General features: G+C 38.2%; 1 protein-coding gene across 1 annotated transcript in view; it reads right to left on the reverse strand.

The window, feature by feature from the left end:
- SVEP1 (sushi, von Willebrand factor type A, EGF and pentraxin domain containing 1) overlaps positions 1-21,368 on the reverse strand; it is a 200,268-nt gene that overhangs the window by 164,586 nt on the left and 14,314 nt on the right. The window contains exons 2-3 of the mRNA XM_022579081.3: positions 3,820-4,075; positions 431-607 (exon numbers count right to left, since the gene is read on the reverse strand). Of these exons, the coding sequence (XP_022434789.2) occupies positions 431-607; positions 3,820-4,075 (433 nt within the window). The remainder of the gene's footprint in view (positions 1-430; positions 608-3,819; positions 4,076-21,368) is intronic.

The raw sequence follows: 21,368 nt of genomic DNA on the forward strand, positions 1-21,368 counted from the left end.
TGGCTATTGACTGATTACAAATAAAAGGCCCCATATCTTCCCCCTTCCCGGATCTGAACCTAGGCTTCAAGAGGCCATTCTTCCTCTTGGAGCTCTGCCCCTACCATGTAAACAAACCTGGGTTGACTTCATGGGGTCTGAGAGGCCATATAAAGGACAGCCTGGTAGTCCTAGACGAGCCCTTTTAGACCAGCCTCCAGCTAGCCGATCCCCAAACAGGTGAGAGAACTCAAGTAAGATCAGCGGGGCAGCCAACCCTACTCACAGCCAACGACAAATGCTTGAGCCAACACAGCTGAGACCAAAAGTGCTGCCCGACCGATGCACAGACTCATGAGCAGTACCAAATACTTAGTGTTTGCCCATGGAGTATGTGGACTGATCCCTACACAAGACAACTGATACAGTTACACACAGACTGGGCACTCACCTGTGCATTCGTACTGTAGACCCTTCCCGTAATACCCCTTCTCACAGATGCACTCAAACTGACCCGTGTGTGTCCCACACTTGCAGCTTGCCATCTGGTCACAGCAGTCTTTGCCGGCTTCACACAGATACGAGCAATGGGACATATCCTCTTGAATAAAACTCCCAGAAGGCAGATCTACCAAGCACATATGACAGGGGGGTCATAAAAAAAAAAATGAATGAGCAGTTGAATGTTACATTCTCTCGTTACCACAACTGAAGCTCAAGACAGAGAAAATATCTTTTCATTTCCATCAAATTCCCAACTGCTCCCCACTCCCATCCAAATGTGAAGGTGTGTGATTTGCAGGACCACAGACTGGGAATTTGATTCAGCTGGTTAAGCTATTTCAGTCTTGGACCTCATCATAAGTTCTCAAGGCCACGCAGGGTCAGGCAGAAATTAAGTAGTTTCAGCGAGGAATCTCCAGATGCAGCAGGAAGTAATGTAGTCGGTTCTCCAGGTCAGTCCCCAGGCTTCCACACCAGCATGAGGTCAGGCAGCAGTAACTGGATTTCTAGAATCCTTGTTCAGATAAATAAATAAAGCTGCAATCCTGACTGCTGTCAAAGGGTGCTGATGGTGATTACTGATTTAAGAATAAATACCATTACTTCTATAATTATTTGATTAAAAACTGAAACAATGGCACCACACAAGTTGAAGAATAGAACCAGGATCTGGTTTCTCTCTCAATTTTAAATAAATTTTCACTTGTTGTGTAAAAGGAGACCATACAGATTATTTGAGCCATGCTCTGAAGTGAGCCATGCTGGGAATTCAACAACACAGGCAGAGCTGTCCTGTTCTGAAAGTGACTTAACGGGGCAGGGTAAGGTTGACTATGACTTACCAGGAATGGATGGCCTAGAATCAGGCACACAGTAAGTTCCATTTACCCTGCTGAGAAAGTTCAAAAGTCTTAGCCTATATTCCAGCACGAGGTCCACAGTGCTAGGCCCAGATACAGTGATAGGTCCACAGTAGAAACGCAAATAAGTGAGTTTCAGCAAGACACATGAACTGCCATTGAATACCCAGAAAGGAGATTGGTGATGGCCTCAGTTATGGAACATCTGTCTCTATGCATTAAGACCCTGAACAATAGACAGGGACAACGTAAAGGGAAGACCCCTGCCCTAAGAGAAAGAGACTTGTACAACCAAGTACCCTAAAGCCCCATCTAATAGACTATGGTGTGGGTACAAGGTCTGCAACATGGGCATCTTGGACTTAGCTCTGAGACACAGGTTTATTTGGCAGTTGAGGGAGCAAGAAAAACGTAGCTATAAGATTGGTGCACTGGCATTTAGGTCGGGGAGCGAGATAAGTGAACAAGCTGCATATGTGGAAAGCTATTATTCTGGAACCTACATCTATTGAGACTGGCCACAAACATGGACAGCCTTGAGACCAAAAGTGGATCCATCCAAATTGAAAGTAGTTTCAGCAGACCACAGATAGAGAGAACAAACTAGTGGTTACCGGTGAGGGGAGGGGCAGTGTGGGGGTGGGAGAGTGGAAGGTACAAACTCTTGGGTATAAGATGGGCTCAAGGATGTATTGTACAACACAGGGAACATAGGCAATATTTTGTAATAACTGTAAATTGGAAGTAACTTTAAAAATTGTATAAAAATAAAAAACTATATATATAAAAAAGAAAGTTGCTTCAGAGAACATGGAGGCAGGAGAAATGAGGTTCACTTCCTTTGCCCCCATCGTTTCTTTTCAGTAAAAACAGGATTTTTTCTTATGGAGCCTGGAAACTTGATTAGAGTATTACACATTTTAGATTTTAGTATTTTGTAATAAAAGTGATGCCTTTCAAAACTCTGTTTTGATAGGGTAACCAAAATCCTTTCCTTGAAGACTCTGTCCCATCCAGTTTCTGACTCAACTTGCATTGGGCAGAAGGCCCCCATCCTACAAAACAGAAGGTTGGTAGGACTGGAAATGAGTCCTCTATGAAACAGCTAATAGCACCCACAATTTCATAATCCCATCTAGTGCAACAGCCACTCTGTCTTCCTACTCAGCATATATATCACTTTTCCCAGAGAAAAGGAGAAACAAAAAAAGCCCCAGTTACTGAACTTCTGTCATATGCCAAACACTGTGCTGGTGAAATTTAAATATTTTATTTAATCCTCCTGACAAAGCTATTCGGTACATGTTATAATACCTCTATTTTAAAAGTAGAGGAAACTGAAGCTCAGAGATGTTAGATAAATTGGCTAAGGTAATAGCCAATGGACAGTTATTGAGAGCTTAGTATAATAAGCCCTCAGTGACTTTTCTAATCACTTTATATGTATTAATCCACTTAATCCTTGGAATAAGCCTATGAAGTAGGTACTATTCTTGTACCCTACTCTATTAACAAGAAATCTAGGGAGTGCAAAAGTTAAATAATTTTCCCAAAGCCACCCAGTTAGTAAGTGACCAATTGGGAATTTCTGCTCTATCCATAGGTAGCCTGAGATGCTGCTCTAAACTCTTCTGTTGGAACTACAGTAAGGCGGACCCACTTATTTTGAACATCACTAATTGTGAGGAAACCTCATGTTGCCATGACTTGCCCATCAAACTGAATCTTTCATGTGGATACTTGCAAAGATCAAGCCTAATGTGCTCCATGGCGTTGGTCTGAGGCTAGATCCCCATCTCCTCCTCCCAATCTGCACTTTCTCTCCTGGATCACTGCAAGATACATGCCCATACTACACTTGGAAGTTCATCTGACTTAAGTCACCCAGCTAAACATCCTTATAAATGGTGTACAAAGAACTCTAATGAATGGAATTACTGGTGCTATTCCCTGTCGCTGTCACTGCTCTTCAGTTTATCCATAAGCATATCTATAGTCAAACTGTCAGGTCAAGAAGTATGTGTTGGGTATTTATTGTCCCTATAATCTTCATGTATATTTCTGGAAACATTCTGGTTAGATTCACTAAGCATGTCTCTGAATGTTTACTTCATCCTTCCAGATAACTGAAGATGAGGTGTAAGTCAAGGCTTCTGACTCCGTGTGTGGCCTCAAAACACACCTCAGTTCATTCCACTGATTCTAATGGTTCCAGGTGGGAGCATATGGATATTTTAGTGAAAATATATCATAGTTATTAAAAAGCAAAACAAAACAAATACTCCTGTTGCAAGGCCAGAATGTCATCTCTACTCGTGAAGTTCAACGCAGCTCATAATACACGAAGAACACATGGGCGTCACGCTCAGCGAAGACCTCGTAGGACTTGGTATTATCCCCACAGCGGGTTTCAAGAAATAAGCAAGAAGCAAACGCTGTTTAAAGGCATTGCGTGATGCCAGTAGGTTTCCATTACCTTCATGCAATGCTCGGCGGGCTAAAGCCTCAAATTCTTCAAAACTGTGGAGCAGGTAGCAGTGCTCCTCCTTTGGGGTGGAAGCCATGTCATTCAGTTCTCGAATGTTTCCTTGCCATATGCCAAAAGTGAAGATTTCCACTCCAAAATCTCGCAGTGATGCTGCAATGGGTCTTGGATCTCCCCCGTTGGAATATCCATCCGTAATGAGAAATATAACTTTTGTTGAGTTTTCTCTAGAATGACGAAGAATTTGCTGTAATGAAATAGGGCAAGTTAGTATGAGTACGTATTGTGTTGGCCTACTCTGAGCCTCCCTTATTAGGTAAGGGAGTGCTGGTGAAGATCATTAACATTTCACAAGAGCGAGGAATGGAACACTGATCAGTGAAGGTAAAACACAAACAGGCACAGATGAGAGCCTACAATGGTCTTCTCGAAGAGCCATAATAAGCCTCAAAAGCATTTAAAATGTATCATCGTCATCACCACCACCATCATCATCATTGCCATAGAGCTTGCTAAGTGAGAGCAACAAATGTTTATGGGGACTTCCCTGGCGGTCCAGTGTAAAGAATCCACCTTCCAATGCAGGGCATGCAGGTTCAATCCCTGATCGGAGAACGAAGATCCCACATGCTGCGAAGCAACTAAGCCCACACACCACAACTAGAGAAGCCTGCGCACCGCAGTGAAGAGCCCACGCGCCGCAACGAAGACCCAGCACAGCCACACACAAAAAAAAGTTTATGGAATGAATTTGTATTAATATTATCAATTATTGTTAAACTATTTCTATTGATTTTCAGGCTCAAAATATGGACCAAATCTGAGTCTTATGTATCTACTTCCTATCATATTTAGCTAGCTACCCACTTACCTATCTAGCTGAACCACTTCATGATCATACACTAAAAGCTGGACGAGAAGAAAATTTAACAGAGCATGTCTTTTCCAGAGTTAATGATGACTCACTTGCCTCCTCTATTTGTTTTTCCACTGCTCCTCCAAAATTGGAGAATTGATTCAACACTTCATCTTTTTTGGACCACCCAGTATTAGCACCAAATCAGCTATTTTTTTGGTGGTGTCCTATCTTCATGAGAAAATACTGATTCACTCAATTTGACAGCTGGGCTTTACTGTTTTAGGACAAGTGAGTTATCCTTTACAATGTTATATGCTGTTCCTTCTCTACAGATAAAAGGAAAAAGGTGAAACCTTTTTTTTAAAAAAAGTGTATATTCATTGCCACTGATGCTTTGTAACGTCATACTGTAAAGGCACAAGAGATCCAATGGTGAGTCTGCCTTATAAATAAATTTGCCGTTGTTGCTTTTCATTAGAAATGGATAGGAAAGGTAAAGAGGCACTAGGGTATATTTTCTGGCAAGTTCTTAGAAGGAATCCAATGTTTCTTAAGCAATGATTCAAGAAATACTACATTCAGAAGAAGAGCAACATTATAACCTACATTCTGTTAAAGTTAAAAGGAGATATTATGATTTTAAAAATAACTTTGCCTCAATTCATGTTAGGGGACAGGCTCAGCTATAAGACTCAGATTCTCTCATAAGATTCATGTCTGTAGAAAGCATATTTCATTAGTATATAATAGGTATTTATTCTAATTCAATAATTCCTGCCAATTAGTTTCAGAGTTTGTGAGCTAAAGATAAAGCTGTTAAATCCGAATTTAAAGACAATTAAATTAAACTAAAATTTACTCTGGAAAACATCTGGAAAGCCAGCAATTTGAGAAAAGGTATTCAAACACTTCATTCCACTTCTTCTCGAAAACCAAGTGAAATAAAGGAAAACAAACAGTGTGGAAGGACCGTACTGAAGACAGGAACGGAGGGCAGGTGTATGTGGCAGAATAACATGAGATACTAATGGCTCTTAAAGCTTAAAAAGCCGCCCTCTTGATGAATGACAAGACGATCTGGGGTGAATACTTGATACGTGTAAGATGGAATCCTCACTCCAGACAAGAAAAGAACCTCTGAATGGCTATCGTCAGAAAGAACAGAAGTAACTAATGCTGGTGACGATGTGGAGAAAAGGGAACCCTTTGTACACTGTTGGTGGGAATATAAATTGGTGCGGCCACTGTGGAGAACAGTATGGAGGTTGCTCAAAAATCTAAAAATAGCATTACCATATGACCCAGCAATCCCACTCCTGGGTATATATCTGAAGAAAACAAGAACACTAATTTGAAAAGATACCTGAACCCCAACGTTCACAGCAGCATTATTTACAAATGCCAAGATATGGAAGCAACCTAAGTGTCCATCAAAAGATGAATGGATAAAGAGGATGTGGTATACATACACAATGGAATACTACTCGTCCATAAAAAAGAACGAAATTTTGCCATTTGCAGTAACATGGGTGGATTTGGAGGGCATTATGCTAAGTGAAATAAGTCAGACAGAGAAAGACAAATACTGTACAGTATCACTTATTATGTGGAATCTAAAATGTACAACAAATTAGTGAATATAACAAAAAAGAAGCAGACTCATAAATATAGAGAACAAACCAGTGGTTACCAGTGGGGAGAGAGAGGGGAGGGACAATATACGGGTGAGGGAGTGGGAAGTACAAACTACTGGGTATAAGAATAGGCTACAAGGATGTATTGTACAACATGGGGAATATAGCCAATATTTTGTAATAACTGTAGATGGAGTGTAACCTTTAAAAATTGTATAAAAAATAATTTAAAAAAAGAACCTCTGAGGAGAGGGAGAGAAAGAGGAGTTAGGGGAGGAGATTTAAATGTTGCTGTGAGGCGCTGTGCTCTATACCAATCCCTCCACACCCCCCAACTCAGTCACCGTAGGAGCGATGACTGACATTCCTTTATAGGGATGGGTATAGGGATCCATAAGTCCTCTTTCCATGTGGATATTTGGGATAATGGTAAGTCCCACAGAAGTGCTGCTGGGCACAGTGACATGGGGCAACAGAATATAACTATGTGGGGATGTTGAAGGGGAGAAGACCTCATGAGTCTTGTGTATTCCTGGAGAGGCTTAGGAGAGAGAGTTGGTGCAATATCAAGACTCCTAGAGAGTTTTGCAATATTAAGGATGTGGGAGTGGCTGACAGCATGGACCATGAGAGCTATGTCTCTCTCAGGCAATAGCAACATGAAGAAATCCTGGAATCCCCAGGAGATTACTGCACCAAGGGTGGCAAAACTGACAAACCCATATGCAGATGACCAAGGATGATCATCATGACCACTGATGAGAGAACTGAGACAATTCCAGATGATGGACATGCAGGGAGTGTCAGAGCTGAGAGGTGGACATCCACTCCCTTGCTGCAGCTTTGCAGAAGCTCCAAAGTTTAGACTCAACTAGAGGGAGAAACGGAAGAGGGAAACATTCCTGAATGTGGCTCCGTTTTCAAAAGTGAAGCACTTGAGAAATTTCTGATTTTGAATTTGCTTGGAAGTATCTGGATGGAGTTTTCTCTCATCAGGTGGATTGGAGTCTCAAAATAGAAATGACAACTAGAAAAATATATTAGAAAAATAAAGAATTTTTTAAAAATCTTCATCGGCAGAGAGTGAAATATGTTCTTTTTTACAAACACAGCTTCTCTTACTGATGGAACCTTGTGATATCTTGGAAAACAGGTAGAATAAAGTCTTTTGGAACTCCGACAACCCCACCTTATTTAGAGGGAGAGGCAAAGGCTAGAGATGAAGAGCAGGGGGAGAGAGAAGGAGGTCACTTGATTCAACCTCTTTGCAACACAGCTCAAAGATATTCCGAGGTGACAAAGGCAAGGACAACTTCAGACAAAAACCTAGTCTTCTCCCCACATGTAAGTTCCTTGAAGGCAGATATTTTTGTCTAGTTCTTCAGTTCTTAATTCTCAAAGTTTAGCACAGCACTTGGGAAATAGTACACACTCAATAAATATTAGTCAATAAATAGCAGCCCATAATGCAGCCAGTGCTCAGGCCAAAAACCTTGGAGTCACCCTTATCTCTCTCTCCTTGTATACTGCTTTAGAAAGCTTCCTCTCCCCAAGTCTATTAAAATATTCTCATAGTCTTTTCTCTAATACTTCTGTTTTTTAAAAATTATTAAATCCATACATTTTTCTTTGATGTGAAATAGATACTCCCTTTACTTTTATCCAACTTCATAAGCAATTTTCTTCCCTGGTTAAAGTCTCTTCATTCTGTTTTATTGACTTACTTGCTGATTCATGGCCAATGCCACATAGTTTGGTTACTATACTGTCATAGTATTTTTTTTCATATCTGGTAGGGAAACTCTAACATCCTTTTATTTTCTCTTTTAAAATGTTTGTAGTTAACCTTGAACATTCTCCTTTCCAACTGAGCTTGAGAGTCAGCTTATCAAATTCTTATTTTTTTTCTATCCAACCATTTGATCCAGCAATTCCACATCTAGAAATCTAGAGTGGATAAACTCTAGGATACACTGGAGAGAGTTGCTTGAGTACATTGGTCTTAAGTGAGCAGTGGGAATATACAGAATGTGTGTGTGTGCTGTAGAGTTTTGCACAAAAAAAGATAAAGTTTTCTTTTTGTGCCTTTATTGTCCTTTAGACATAAACAAATACCATCTTGGAATATTAATCTTCACTCCTGTCAATAACATTCCTTGACATCCAGGTTAGGATTTGCAGAGATTTCTGGTTGTACTACTCATTAGGTACAAAACACTTGAAGCTGTGATTCTATTTTTCTTCTCTTCTTGCAGAGAACTACTGAGTATTTACAGGAACCATTATATCTGTTGGCAAGGCAATATATTAAGCTTAAAATAGTAAGAAGAATAGCAGGACTAGTAGTCCAAGCAAAGAATTTCACAAGATCTGGGTTTGGAATGCACTTTAAGGATACAGCGGGGAATGGATGATTTACTGAAAATAACCTACCCCCTCCCCCAATCGCTGTGCTTCATCATACTTGAATAAGAACATAATTCAATAAAAACAATTTTTTCATCCCACAGATCTAAGAAGTAAATAGAGCTGTGGTAACGTTGGTGGAATGTGGCAGAGGACCAGCTCTTGCTTCTCCTCTTACGGTTCCTGAAACAGTTTACATCATCGGCAGTCCTTTGAAAGGTATTTAAGAAATAGAATTCTTTGGTCCAGAATACTGAATGAGGCAAACCCTTTGTGGCCAACAAAAAATTTGACATGAACTTTGTATAGCAAAAGGTTATCACCATCTGTATTGTATCAAGCCTCTGATTAGCTTGTATAAATATCTGGCAGAGAAGTAAGCTCCCCTTGTCCAGTAAGAGTCATTAGAATGATAAAAATGCAGGGTTGTGTAACATTGTTCTAACACCCGAGATCCATCACCATTACACAAGACTGCAATCCCCCTCCCCACACCCTCCAAGTCAGGCCACAAGGGAACTGTTTTGAAAAATGATCTTGAAAGAAAAACAGAGGTTACAAGAAAGCTGACATGGGGACAATATTTGCCCTTGGGCTCCATTAATTAAACTACATGTAGATATAATACCAACCTCAGCACAACCTTAGCTGCAATTACCCACTGTGGCCAACTTTGACTGAGGATATTGTAACTATAGAAACTCATAAGTCATCTTTTAAAAAATATGATTTTTGTGAACTGATACCTATTGTGACTCTAACAGAGCCACTTTCCTCCAGGAGGCAGAAAACTAGTGAATTATGCCAGTGTTTCAACTTGTTTTCCACATATTTTTTTTCCATGTTAGGGAACATTAAGTACAAACAATACACCACAGGGAATGTAAGTTGGTACAGCCACTATGGAAAACAGTATGGATATTCCTCAAAAAACTAAAAATAGAGTTGCCATATGATTAAGCAATCCCACTCCTGGGCATATTTCCAGACAAAACTATAATTCAAAAAGATACATGCGTCTGTATCTTCATAGCGGCACTATCTACAATAGCCAAGACATGGAAACAATCTAAATGTCCATCGATAGATGAATGGACAAAGAAGATGTGGTGTGTATATATACACATACAATGGAATACTACTCAGCCATAAAAAAGAATGAAATAATGCCATGTGTAGCAACATGGATGGACCTAGAGATTATCATACTAAGCGAAGTAAGTCAGAAAGAGAAAGACAAATACCACAGGATATCACGTATATGTGGAATCTAAAATACAACACAAGTGAACTTATCTATGAAACAGAAACAGACTCACAGACAGAGAACAGACTTGTGGTCGCCAAGGAGGATGAGGGGTGGGGGACGGATGGATTAGAAGTTTGGGGTTAGCAGATGCAAGCCTTTATATATAGAATGGATAAACAACAAGGTCCTACTGAATAGCACAGGGAAGTATATTCAATATCCTGTGATAAACCATAACGGAAAAGAATTTTAAAAAGAATATGTATATATATATATATGTATAACTGAATAACTTTGCTGCACAGCAGAAATTAATACAACATTGTAAATCAACTATACTTCAATTTAAAAAAAGACACCATAAGCTACTTGTAATATTTTCCTCATTCTTCAAATTTCAAAATTTCATCAAGCTTCATCTGCTATTTAGTTAATACTTTTAATTTGAATACTCAAATATTCTTCAGTTCAAGGAATGTTTATTGCTTTACATTTGTGAATAGTATATCTGGGAAAAGGATATATTCATATTCTTATATATTCATATTCATCTGTTGGTTCATTTTCTGGACATATTCTATTCTTTTTTCATTTTTATCTCATTCTACTTCCTTCCAAATTGGGTGGAAATGTCTCAAGCTTTTCTTCCATATCACTGGTTTTACACAGTGTTTCTCTTCCCTTCTACTTCCAATTAAGAATTAATCCTGGGGGCTTCCCTGGTGGCACAGTGGTTGAGAGTCTGCCTGCCGTTCCAGGGGATGCAGGTTCATGCTCCGGTCCGGGAGGATCCCATATGCTGCGGAGCAGCTGGGCCCGCGAGCCATGGCCGCTGAGCCTGTGCTCTGCAACGGGAGAGGCCACAACAGTGACAGGCCCACATACCGCAAAAAAAAAAAAAAAAAAAAAAAAAAAAAAGAATTAATCCTGGACCTAGAGATTATGATACTAAGTGAAGTAGGGAGACAGAGAAAGACAAATACCATATGATATCAGTTATATGTGGAATCTAAAAACATGATACAAATACATTTATTTACAAAACAGAAACAGACTCACAGACATAGAAAACAAACTTATGGTTACCAAAGGGGAGGGGGGAAGGGATAAATTAGGAGTTTGGGATTAAAATTTACACACTACTATATATAAAACAGACAAACAACAAGGACCTACTGTATAGCACAGGGAACTATATTCAACAACTTGTAATGACCTATAATGGAAGAGAATCTGAAAAAGAATAGATATATATATAACAGAATCACTTTGTTGTATACCAGAAACTAACACAACATTGTAAATCGACTATACTTCCTATTTTAAAAAAGTACCTTAAAAATCGCCTAAAAATTGTCACCTTAAGAAAAAAAAGAATTAATCCTGGCATTGCATTTATTTTTCTTTTTACAATACTTCTTTGTCTCACACAGTTTCCTCTTTATTCCCTTTAGCTTCTCAGCCAGTTTTGTTTTCCTTTCAGTCCTTTGTTTATTTCATTTCTCATCACCATTTCAGTGTTTTATTTACCTATGGTAAGTGCACATAATAAATGCTTTCTAAGATTTAGTTCTGTTTTTCACAGTGAATTCCTAAACTTTATCTGTACCTTACATTCTATCTTTACTTTATTTAGCAAAAAAATTTCAAAAAAGCCAGATAGGAGTTTTGTGTCCTCCTTCTTCCTCAACCATGAATGAAATGGTATATCCAGTGAGTGTTTGCAGCAAACAATCAACAAGTGCGTAAAATCAGTGTTGGAATACATGGCTATAACATTTGCTATTATTATTATTGATAAAACAAATCAAAAACCTACCCAAGCGATCAGTGAAGAGGGCTAAAAATAAGCCACACACTGCATCTGGAAACAGAGGGTCTAAGTAAGCACTGTCCAACAGAACTTTCTGTGATAATTGACATGTTATCTGCTCTGTTCAATAGAGTAGCCTCTAGGCACATGTGGCTACTGACCACTTGAAAGGAAGCTATTGCAACTAAGGAAGTGAATTCATAACTATGTGTAATTTTAATTAATTTAAATAGCCACATCTAGCTAGTGTCTACCATACTGGACCATGCAGGTCAAACTAGATATAGCCTTGTCCCTGGAGGGAAAAACACAGAAAGTCTAAGCAGGCCCATAAAAATATTCTGTCAACTCAAGAACTGCAAAATCAACTTGAAGATTTGGAAGAATACAGAATTTAACACTGAAATAAGAAGAAAGCAATGCAATACAATGGTACTTGCATCACTAGGATTTAGAAAGCCATAGCATCTATGAGAACAGGAACTGAAAGCCACAGAAAGAGAGCAGGCTAAGAAGAAAACAGAGATGTGCAGGAGGCGAGGGACTGGAAAAGAAAAAAAAATGCCGGGAAACCAAAAAGGCAACGAAAGACAGAAATACACCTTGGTGGTAGTGAGATAAAATGTCAGAAACCCAAACTAAAAAAGTTTATTAGTACAAATTTAGAGTAAGAAGCTGCTGACTAACCTCATTTATAAACATAAATGCACAATTCCAAGTAAATACTCCCAAACTGAATTCAAATGATATTCAAAACAGAGAAAGACAAGTATCATACGATATCACTTATATATGAAATCTAAAAAAATGATACAAATGAACTTATGTACAAAACAGAAATAGACTCACAGACATAGAAAACAAACTTATGGTTACCAAAGGGGAAAGGGGGGGAAGAATAAATTACGAGTTTGGGACTAGCAGATACAAACGACTATATACAAAATCGGTGAACAACAAGGTCCTACTGTATAGCACAGGGAACTATATTCAATATCGTGTAATAAACTACAATGGAAAAGAATCTGAAAAAGAATATATATATATATAGATATATACAACTGAATCACTTTGCTGTACACCTGAAACATTGTAAATCAACCATATTTCAATAAAAATAAAGTGAATCTAAATAAATAAGATTCAAAAGATCTTTCTCCTTTATTCAATAAGGTTCACTCCTCAAATGCAAAAGTAGATTAAAATTGTCTTTTGCTATAACACAACATAATCGTGCCAATTAAAAGAAAATAATAATCCAAGATATTAAAAAGGCATTCAATAAAATTAAGTTTTGTGTTTTTATGAATGAAAATTAGAAATAAAAAGACAGTAATATGATAGAGTATCTATCTCAAAGCAACACTGTAAAATTATGCTTAACTGTGAAGACTCAGCATATTTCCCAATTAGATAAGGAGCAAATCAGCAATTCTAAGTATTTTCACTCTTACTTAAAATCCTTTTGCAACTTCTAGCCAAGGCAGTAAGACAAAACCATAATTAGTACTGCATTCCTTAAAGTTTCTGCTCTGTCTCAAAAAATCAAAATTAGAAAGCAAGAGACAAACTGGAAAATATATTCATCATGCTTGTCAAATAGAGTATTAAGGTCCTTAAAATATAAAGAACTTTTATATATCTCTAAAGGAAAAGAATGAGAGAAATAACAGAAACATAGATGTTGGAACAAAACAAAGACAAAAAAAAAGGAATTCTATTTGTCAGAAAATATGAAAAACATTTAACTTCACTAACAACCCAAATAATGTAAGTTCAATAATAGAAATACTATTTTTTCACTTCTCAAATGGTCAAAGTGTTTTTTTTTTTTTTAAGGTAAAAGTTGTAAAATATGTGGGGAAACAGTTACTTCTACTGGAAACGCCACCTAGACTGTTAATATTTGGGAGCACAGTGCGACAAAGTGACCATAGCCCCCAAAATTTCATGTGATTTGAACTACAATTCTACATCTAAGAATATCTTAAGGAAATAACCACGGATACACATAAAAAGTGATCAAAAGGATGAATATCCTAGAATAATTTGCAAAATAGAAAATGGAAACAATATAAAATTGCAACAATAGGTTACTGGTTAAATAAATTACAGGGCAATCATGAAATATCCTTATAATAATAATACTGAATAATATTAAATGTAAAAAGTAGGTAACCAAAAACAATGATTTTTTTACATTAGTGTGCGTGTGTGTGTAAATGTATTCAATACTACATGTATGTGCATGTATGTATGAGTATGACTAACAGCATGTACCTCAAAATGTTGACTATCTCTTGGTAGTACATTTACAGGGTTTTAGTTACCTCTATTTTGTCCTCTTACATCATTTCCAAATTTTCTTTCTCCTTCCTCTATTCTTCCCCTACGAAACGTCACGTGAACTCAGAACTTTGAGTCTCACCTATAGACTAATGACTGCTAAATGTATGCCATATAAACTCAAACTCCCAATATGAAGTTCCAGCAGTCCAGTGGACACCTCTGCCTGAATGTGCCATATGCCCCTCGAACTCAATTTATCCTCACCATGCACAAATAAGGTTTCCTTCCTTCTGTTCTTAAAATAGGTCAACGATGGCACCATAATCTATCCCACTTCATAAATCTGCAATCTCGGAGTAATCTATGATGCCTCCTTTCTAATCTATCACCTTCAGTAACCGATCCAGACCTATACATTTCACCTCTGAACTATCTAGGAGTCTCATGATTGTATTGCCCCAGCCTTGGTTTAGGTACCAGATATTGGTTCTGTCTGGATTATTGAAAAACACCAGTTGTTTTAAGCATCTCTAGCTGAAGCTGCTCTTCTTTCAAATCCATTGTCTGACCTGCCATCCAACTTATCTTTCTGAAATACTGATCTAATCATGTTTAAAATTTCCACGATTTTCCCTCCATCTACAAAATAAAGCATACATTTCTTTACAAGCCCTTTTATCACCTAGTCCTAAGTAACGCTTACAGTCACATCCCTTATCCCATCCCTATCTCCTACTTCCCCAACCTACTTCTTACACCATATGCTCCCTACACCATTCTATTCAGAGGTTTTGAAACACACCATGCTTTCCTTCTGTTTGCTCCACCTGGAAATTAACAACTCTTTCTTATCTCCCACTATGTCTACCTCCACTTTTACCAGTTCTTCAAAATCCAGATCAAAGTTCATCTCCTCATTGAAACTTTCCTGAGCATTAAATCCACCTCAATACCCCCCACTACACACCAACCCCATCATAGTTGACACTTATGTATCTGGCCATATCCCAGGCTAGCAAGATACTCAATGGCAAGGTTGACTCATATTTTTATTCCAGTGAAGATCAAAAAATAACTATGAAGTAAGTGGATGAAAGAATAAACAAGTAAATGCCTTAATTTTCATTAGATATGTGTCCAACACGCAAAATAAACTAATAAATTCTAGGCCAAAACTTTTGTGGCAGTAATCTCGTTATGCAATTGTGAAATGAAAAAAATCTTATAAATGTTATATTTAAACTTATTTCACCAAACCTATATCGAGCTTCTATTATATACCAAGCATTGTGCTAGGGATTTTTAATCATACTAGTTGATGATACAACAGAAACATTCACTAAAAACAAACAAGCAAAAAGTAAAACAATGACAAAAGTACAGCTGGAAAGAGTATTCTGCAGTAACTGAGCTTTCCTATTTATATTGTGATATCAAATCAATTACATTTAATATGTCTTATTTAAGCATTTACGCAGGCTTTCTGGACTGAAATTCTAGAATGAAAAAACAATGTTGGCTTGAGTAACATTTGGGCTATTTTTTACAGTCTAGCCAAATCAGAAAAGAACCAGAGGGTCAGAAAAGAACTTAATCTCAGATTTATGGTCACAGAATTTCTCCACCCACGTACATGCTTTAGTTATTAAACACAGACACAAAACATTCTGAAGTGGACCCACTGGAACAGTACATCAAATTGGGAAATGGTGTGCACGGGAGTTGATGAGTAGCAGACTTAATCCAGACTGTAAAAAAAAACAACAGAATAAACATGCAAAAGACCAAACAGTCTTCCAATGATGCCGAATTCCACCATCCATTCTAGAAACATGCCAGGAATAAAGAAAATCTGGAGAGCAAAAAGTGAAGTCATGGGAATCCAAATGACAATGAAAGAGGGCTAAATGACATGTCACTCAAACTGCCAATTGACAACAAAATAAAAATTCAAATTTATGATTAACATTATTATCAATCAATTTATAAAATAATTTCAGCTCACATGTTAAATGTCTATACAGTATGACCGAGTAGCAGCCCATAAAGTCAAAGGTATTAGGGAGTCTGTTCATGTGCTTCACATCAAGTGGTCAAAGGAGAAAGTAACCTCAAATGATACTTGGGTATCAGTTTATGGTTTTACAACTGACTTAGGCAAAGAATACAGGGGCACTTACTTACTATGACAGAAAGAGCTACTGTAAACCAATGGGCAAAAACATGCTTGAAACAGTCTCATTAAATTTAATAACAAAGCTAGACTGTCCCATCACTTCTATGTGGAAAGTCTAGCTAATATGATGAGGCAAGGAATGGAAATGAATAATCCAAAAATTTCAGGTGAAACAGAATTAAATAAAAAGGAAATATTGAGAGATGCTGAGAAAGAGGTGTGCACAAGGGTAAATGTTTTAATTGCAAAGTTCTGTAGCGACAACTGACTGGTAATATTTAAAAATTCAATTGTGATAAACTTGAAGGGTAATTTCAGGAGAATTTTATTGTATGGGGAAATTCTCAATATGAAGCTTTAAAAATAAAACTTAAAAAACATACTTTTACTACATATTTATACATAATTATATATGTACTCACACATAGAAAAAGAGTACAAAACAAAAACTAAAATAGTTATATTTTTCTGTTTCACCTAAAACTATTAATTGGTCTCTTATTTACATAATAAGGAAAAGAAGCAAAAATTATTTTTAGAGAAACACATGCAAATCCCTCCTCACACTGATGGGATTCCTCTGGTTACCTGTGTATAGTCCTACCTCTATTCTCTACACACTGGGAAAAAAATTCTACTCTCTCAGAGCTCTTTGTGCCTGAGTCCAAATTTCCAGGAGACAGAATATAAATGATCCACCTCAACTACTGGATCACCACCCTCAGTCCATCCAGAATGGGAAAACCTCTACAGGTGGGCAAAGGATTGAGGAGGACGATGGGTATGGTTCTTGGGGAAAATGGTCGTTGATTGACATGGACCACAGAAGAAATGAGCTACAACAGAAAGGAAGAATTTAATGCTATGCCTAGACTTATCCAGCAGAAAAACTGCTTTGGACACTTATCAGGTCAAACTGTTCTTCCAAAAAAGCACCAAATGTTAGGAAACATGGTGTATAGACTGGAAGAATTCAAGTGTAAAAATATAACTGAGAAAGTAGAAACACATTATTTTTTTTCCTTTGTATTTATTATTTTTTTTAACATCTTTATTGGAGTATAATTGCTTTACAATGGTGTGTTAGTTTCCGCTTTATAACAAAGTGAATCAGTTATACATATACGTATGTTCCCATATCTCTTCCCTCTTGCGTCTCCCTCCCTTCCACCCTCCCTATCCCACCCCTCTAGGCGGTCACAAAGCACGGAGCTGATCTCCCTGTGCTATGCGGCTGCTTCCCACTAGCTATCTGTTTGACGTTTGGTAGAGAAACACATTATTGATGATTCAAAGCTGTCAGGAAAGAAACTATGTCTTCTTACCAGGTATTTCAATAATAACTATGAAGGAAAAGTTTAGCTGGAGTTTAGAATATACAAGACACAGAGAATCTAACCATTATATTGTAAATATTTGGGATTCAGGAACAACACAACTTTTCAAAAAGCCAGATGTATTTCAAATCAAGTGTACTGATACATGGGAGATTCAAAGACGGTGGAGGTTGAGTGGAGGTTCTCAGTTCACGAACTTATTGCGTATGTTATAATTATCCTAAATTTATCAAAAACCGCATTTAATTGTGACATTTATTAGCATTCCAAATGAATGACATTTGGAAGTTTATTTTGTTTTCCTTTTGTTTCCTTTGTTTTGTTTTGTATTTTAGTTACTATGAATGACTATATTAATTCCATTATAGGGCAACAGATTCTGTGTATCATGTTTTTAAAAAAAACTGAAATTAGACCCCAAACAATTTAGGGTTGAGTTTGCATAGATTAGAAGACTTATTATATGTATATACTTAAATTATCAATCAATGACTGTAGTAATATTTACATCCATCATCATTCAAACATGCTGACTTTTAAAATTACTATAATACAGTCTCTAGTGAATTAAACAATTCTTATCATTTAAATACATACCTACACCTAGAACAGTGACAGTGTTCCTTAAATATGCACTGGATATATAAATGAATCTAGTTCATTACCTCAGGTACTTGAAGAAAGATGTTTCTAAGCATTGGTGATCACGGAGCCGATCGCTAAAGTGAGATTTTCTTATCTGAAGAAAATACTAAAATAGTCATAATGGAGATATTTTTCTTTTGTGAAATGGAATGGCCTATAAAAAAACGGGAATGTTATGATGCAGGGGAACACTGAGTATCCCAGATCAGGATAAACTGAATTTAGTTGGAAGACCAAGTTTTATACTGAGGTTTGGCATGTACATTTATAAACTTAAGTTTACACTGTATGACATTTTGAGACATGGACAAGAAGTACCTAGGACTAAAAAATAGTAACTTTGCTTGAGTCACATTTTCATTTCAACAAAAGATGTGAGGCTGAGTGCTGACCTTGGATTAGAGGAACTGAAAAACTCAGAAAAGTAGGTAAATAAAGAGGACAGAGGCAGATGTGTTGCAAACAGGAGATACAATCTCCCACTGCTTCAGTGGCTTGGTCTCTGCAAGGATTGGTGGAGACATCTGTTAAGATACACGAGGTGGGAGACGCTGGCCAGTGTAATTATATTGTATAAAAACGGCATAAACAACAAGGTCCTACTGTATAGCACAGGGAACTGTATTCCACGTCCTGTAATAAACCATAATGGAAAAGAATATGAAAAGAAGGTATATATATCTATAACTGAATCACTTCGCTGTACAGCAGAAATTAATACAACATTGTAAATCAACTACACTTCAATAAAATACATTTTTAAAAAATGGCATCTGAGAGGCAATTCCCTGTACTGAGTGGGGATGAAGGGGATGGGGGCTAAAGATCATCACTTGGGATTATCAGATGCTTTAGAGAGTGTCCACTCAAATGACATTCCCCAAATGTTCACTCCTCTTAGCCCTGTGTCTGTTCTACTTGGTCTTCTGCGTGGACATCCACATACTCAAGTCCTCCTCCTCATGGCTGCCCTCTCTGCCTCAAGTCTCTGCAATGAACTTCATTGCTGAGTATGGATCAGTGGGTCTTGCACTTACTGCATCCTCTAATAGAGCACAGAGGCAGTATTACATGGTGGTTAAAAGTTTAGACTTTGGCCCAGACTGCCTGGATCTGAAATCCAGTACACCTTGACTTATCAGCAGTGTCACTTTGGTCAAGTTACTTATGTTCTCTGTGCCTCAGTTTCCTCATCTGTACTTGGGAAATAATAATAACAACCTGAGGACACTTTTCTGTTGCAAGGGTTTAATGAATTCATATAGGGGGAGTGCTTAGTGTGGGACCTGACAAGTAGCAATTACTCGCTACAATTATTCGTAAAAGAAACTTGTAACGTGTTGCTAGGATATATCCATCAAGTAGGTAAACCAATGACAGTGAAACCAATATTTCATTTGAAGTGGTGAATGAAAACAAGCCATCATATTTGTGAAGCCTGACAAGATACATCAGGGGATTAGGGAAAGTTATGACTCTATAACCAAAACCCATACAACTCCACCTGAGCTGAGAAGGGGGTGATGATGCCCCAGGTAGAGGAACAGAAAAAGAACCACTTGAACCTGTCCTGTTATGAGGATGCCATTACAGAAGTGGTTAAAGGGCAGTACTGACAGTGATATGGAGAGAAGACATGAATTTAAAACCTCAGATGCCTGCACATTCTCTTTTGAACTCATTGGATGTTCTCTTCTAGAGGTGCTGTGGGGTTTGCCTCCTGGACCAGATTTAGGGAAAAAAGGTAAGAATTCATGCCTAAGATGCTACTCAGCCCTTTATATTTCTCCCCTGGGAAAGTGGTCTAAAGGGTGAATTTGCTAAAATTATTATAACCTATCATTTAAGAAGCCAAGCATCCACTGGATATTCCTTTAAGAAGATGTCATAGCCATCCTTGTTTTAGTTAGAAATCATAGAAGCACAATACTATCTTTGATATACTAAAGTTAAAAATACTGAATACTAAGGTTATGATAAATATCATTTTCTAGGTCCTACAGGAGATATAAAGTCAAATAAGATGTGGTCTCTGTCCTTAACAAGCAGAGGGTAGACAGACATCACCCAGACAACAAGTGCTACAAAAGACTATGTACCATGTTTCCCTGTAATTTCCCAATCTAATTAGATAACTCCCTCCAGCATTTCCCCACATTTGGGGAAATATCAAATAGGTGAACACAGATTACTCTGCAAAATTTCTGAAAAGAACTATACTGCTGGGACTTCAGCTACCTCTGCCTCCTAGGTTCCGATACTGGGCCTCATACCTTGAAACCACAGGAGAAACAGGAAATGTCAAAAGAGGAAAAAGTGAAAGGTGATAGAGAAAAAGTCATTGGTACTTCCTGTGTCTGTGGACTAACAACCTCTGGCCCATGTTCAGATCCCACTTCCCGTAGTACACCCAGTAACTTCTCCCTATGCCAGTTGTCTGCTTAGCAGGCAATAAAGTGACGCAAGCCCAGTGATTTTCCTTGTTCTCCTTCCCCTATGGAAAAGTCACGCACTCTTGCTTTGCCAAACGTTGGCAGGGCAGGCTGTTCCTCTGAGGCCTCTTTCTGCCTGCAGCACCCGACCCTGTCAATAACGCCCCGTCCCATATCCCAGCATCTGTATCTCTTTGTCTGAGGGCTTCCTTTGGAGACCACTCTATTCACTTGCAGGGGAGGTGAGAGCGGCAGAGAATTAATGCTCTCCAGAGAGAGGCCCTCAACAGTGACTGATGAGAGCAGGTCTATAAATGCCCCCAGGTCCCTCTCTGCTGTGTTCACTCAAAGGCTTGAATTCCACCCCGGCTCCTACCGGGATTAAGTAGAAATTACCTTTCCTGTAATTGTTGGTTCCCTTCCTGTCTCACATCCTCACTCTCCCAGCAATGTTTACTAGGTTTGTTTACCTCCCAAACAAGCTACTTGCACTCGAACCCTCATCTCAGTTCCGCTTCAGGCAGAGCCCGAACGGAGACACTGGCTCTGGCTCTGGCTTGCACTGTCTCCATTCAATCGGCACAGGAGCAAATCAAGGCTTCTGCCCAAGTAAATTTCCAACCAGTACAGAGAATGCTGGTCTCCCCTTCACTTAGCTGCTGGAAGGGGAAAGTCCTCTATGAGGGCCAGGAGAGATCAG

This window comes from Delphinapterus leucas, chromosome 6, assembly GCF_059928025.1.
Source record: "Delphinapterus leucas isolate spDelLeu-1000000601 "Yukka" chromosome 6, BTC_Dleu_Yukka2, whole genome shotgun sequence".
Taxonomy (NCBI): Eukaryota; Metazoa; Chordata; class Mammalia; order Artiodactyla; family Monodontidae; genus Delphinapterus; species Delphinapterus leucas.